The sequence below is a fragment of the Myotis lucifugus genome, unplaced genomic scaffold (assembly GCF_000147115.1).
Source record: "Myotis lucifugus unplaced genomic scaffold, Myoluc2.0 scaffold_85, whole genome shotgun sequence".
In the NCBI taxonomy this organism is placed as follows: Eukaryota; Metazoa; Chordata; class Mammalia; order Chiroptera; family Vespertilionidae; genus Myotis; species Myotis lucifugus.
The window spans coordinates 309,850-313,225 of NW_005871133.1; the positions used below are offsets into that span (position 1 = coordinate 309,850).

Below are 3,376 nucleotides of genomic sequence, written 5' to 3' on the forward strand. Positions count from 1 at the left end.
TACTAAATGTCAAGAACTAAACAGATGTTTTCAGAGAAAAATAATGAAATCCTTTTTACCCTCCACGTTTATGATAATTGTTTGATATTTGCCTATTGTTTCTTCTCTCCACACTCTTGTGATACTCCTGTGACAGATAATATTTAAGTCTCAGCAAGCAGATGTGTCAGATTAAAAACAAAAGGTCAAACCCACTCCCTTTGCCCACTTCCCAAAATCAAAGGGAAAAACCCTAGGCACCTTAACATCAAACTAAAAATATCTAGACAAAACAATGAGATTAGCATTCTAGGAGAATGGAAACATTTTAATAATTTAACAAAGCAATTTACATCAACACCCATGTGGATGAATATTTTGAAAAGCGGGAAGCTTTTCAAAATTCAAGCCAAAATTTCACAAAGAAAACTTTTCTCTCACTGGAAAGCCAATGTAATTCCAATTCAAGTAATGATTCTGCAAAGGATGCCTAACCAATCCCTATTCTCCAACCATGATCAAGCTCTGGGGCAGACTTTAGGACCAGAGACTTGGAGAAAGAAATGTTTTAAATAGACTGAGTTCCAAACATGAAACTCCACATTCACATTATTAAGGTTAATAGTAACTGGGGAAAAAAAAAGGAACTGAATTTTCAAATATATGTATAAACATGAAGTATCTGACAATATAAGGAGAAATAAAACGAATTCTTTCATAGTGACTATTAGCCAGGGACAATTTTTAAGAACCCTGGAACAACTGCATCCTTGGATTTTATGGAAATATTAGCTCTCCATAAATAAAATTTTTCCTAATGCCTATCTGCTTGGACAAATGGCAGAATCCTTGCTTGCTCTAATGAAGGTACAAGCAAGAAGGCTTGCTTTTACCCTGTGGTAATTAAATTCTTTGACCAGAGGTATCAAAGTGACATCCTACAAATTCTAACAAGCCCTCCAAACAAAGGGATTGTCCCACCCATCATTTTGAAAATCAGAAAAATAACATACAAAAGGATTTCTAATTTTTCTTTAAAAATAGGAAGATCTGGCAGCCATGAGCCCTCCTTCCTACATAACCACCCACTGGAGTTCAGTGGCTGCCTTTTTAGAAGAGGCATGTGATCTCTAGTACCCTCGTCTTTACCTCTATTCTCTACTTTATTCTTGACTATTTTATTGCCTGGGTCCCCCAGAGGCATCTGCATTTTCGACGCCCATTCTATATACTTCTTACTGTTCCCAGCTGTCAAATATTAGACAGTGATACACTCATTTCTCTTCCCTTCTCTGATTATGATTTGTCTATTTATTCTAATATGTTCATGGAATAACCACAGCTCTGTCTCCAAAGACATAAGATTAGTGTATATCTATAGCTATACTCATAGATATATCCAAAAAACCATCTTCTGAGAACATCCCTGAGAGATTATTGATAACACTGCCAGGTCTCAACCATCAGCCTTTAGCAAAACTACCTCTGCAATGCCACTTTTCTTCAACAATTTTTCTGTTTCCTTTATACCACTCCTTCAACTCAAATATTTCCAGACCACAATAAGCTGTCTGCGACACTTTCATATTCCACCACTGGCTCCTCCACATTTCCAATTTCTGCATTAGAATCATACCACCTTCTACTAGATTCTACAGGTCCACAGCAGTCACATGACCTTCGGTGACTGTCATGTGGCTTCAGTTTTACACAACTATGTAAATCTTCTGACCACTCTGCCCTGAAATACCACACCAATGGACTTCAGGATGATGTACTTCTCATTTCCAAAACACAGAGTGGCAGCTAGATTCCCCCACCTGCAGACCACGGAAGGATTCATTTCCTGGCACACAGCTCCTCGCACCCACAGTCCCTGGAACTTACCCCCTGAGAATCTAGAATTATGCGATTTGTCACCCCTCCCCAACCTAGAACCCCAGAACAAGGCTCCACCTCACCTTAGCGGTTCACAGGAAAGTTTACTACAATGTTAAAAGTAATAGAATGATCTTTTTTCTCTCTGACCCCAAAAAGGACTAGAACTGAACGGAAATGAAAATGAAATGGAGAGTAGGAGACGTACCGCAGATTGAAACCTCGGTTGCTCTTCCTGGAATAAGAGAGAAAAAAAAATAGAAAATATAGAAGTTATTTTTACACTTCACATTCAATAATAAGAAAGAAAATGCCGGCGGCGGAGGAAGCGACGGGTGGGGGGAGTCAGCCCGAACCCCCCCGCCCTTCTTTCCCCCCACGCCCCCATATTCCCAGCGGGATCCGGTGGCGGGACAGGGGGGTCCCGAGCGCCGCCCCTCCTTCCGGGGTCCGACCCAGGCCGGAGGGGGTCAGAGCACTGTCTCCTGCCCTCGGACCCCACGGGGGCATCAGGGCGCTCCCAAGCCCTCCGCGTCCACCCTCACGCCCCAGGACGCGCGGGTCAAGGGAGGAGGGGACCGCAGAATGATGGGGCAGGTCCTGAGCGCGTCCCCTTCCCCAGACTCTGGACAATGGGATCCTGGGCGCACCCCGTCCCTGTCCCCGTCTCCGGAGCGGGATCAGGTGGGAGCGGGAGGCCGCAGCACCCTCCGCCACGGGAGAGGTGGGGATCCCAGAGGCCGCACGTCTCCTCCCCACCTCGTCTCGGAAGGCCGCTCGGCTGGGAGCCCGCAGGGGAGCGAGCCAGGAGGGCGACGGAGGCGGTCCCAGCCCGAGGGTGGGAGGCAGGCGGCGGCTGCTCGCCCCCCCGCCGCGGTGGCCCCACTGAGAGCCAGGCCGCTGTCCCTGCTGTCCCCGCCTGACAACCCCCAAGGGAAGGAAGAAACCCAGGGACTCACGTCGCTCTCCACCTCGATGTCATCGTTATCGCTCATTTCCTACGGCCCAGGGAGCGGCCACTGCAGCAGCGCCAGGGAAGGGGTAAGGGTGGAGGGGAGGGGGAAGTCACCGACAACAAGCAAGTCCCCCCACACACTCACTCACTCACTCACTCACTCGCTCTCTCACTCACTCACACACTCACACTCACACACACACAACACGGGCGAGAACCACCTCCTCACTGCAGCACCGGATCAACGGCGGCACGCACGCCCGGTCGGCCCTCCGACACGTGACCGGGCTCGTCACGCTGGGGCCACCGAGACTTGTAGTTCCTGTTCCTCTCACTGACGGCCCAGCTAGCGCCAGAAAAACTACGAATCCCATAAGGAACTGCATCTAGTTGTCGCTAGCCCGGCTTGCGAAGGGAACCCAGAGCGCCTGCGTATCCTGTGGAGGGGGGGCGGAGAGAGAAGCGCCGCAGTGCTTGCTGGGAGTCGTAGTCCGTAGACCGCGAGTTGTCAGGAGGTTTCCTCCCTAGGCAGCTGCGGAGGCTGCTGGGAAGACAGGACACGTG

General features: G+C 48.8%; 1 protein-coding gene across 5 annotated transcripts in view; it reads right to left on the bottom strand.

Moving 5' to 3' along the window:
- MAX (MYC associated factor X) overlaps positions 1-3,095 on the bottom strand; it is a 23,718-nt gene extending 20,623 nt beyond the window's left edge. The window contains exons 1-2 of one of the 5 annotated variants that reach the window (XM_006090973.3): positions 2,817-3,095; positions 2,066-2,092 (exon numbers count right to left, since the gene is read on the bottom strand). In XM_006090973.3, the coding sequence (XP_006091035.1) occupies positions 2,066-2,092; positions 2,817-2,852 (63 nt within the window). In that variant the 5' untranslated portion in view covers positions 2,853-3,095. The remainder of the gene's footprint in view (positions 1-2,065; positions 2,093-2,816) is intronic. The other 4 variants (XM_014457783.2, XM_006090974.3, XM_006090975.3 and 1 more) reach the window with 4 other exon arrangements.
- Positions 3,096-3,376: the final 281 nt, after the last annotated feature.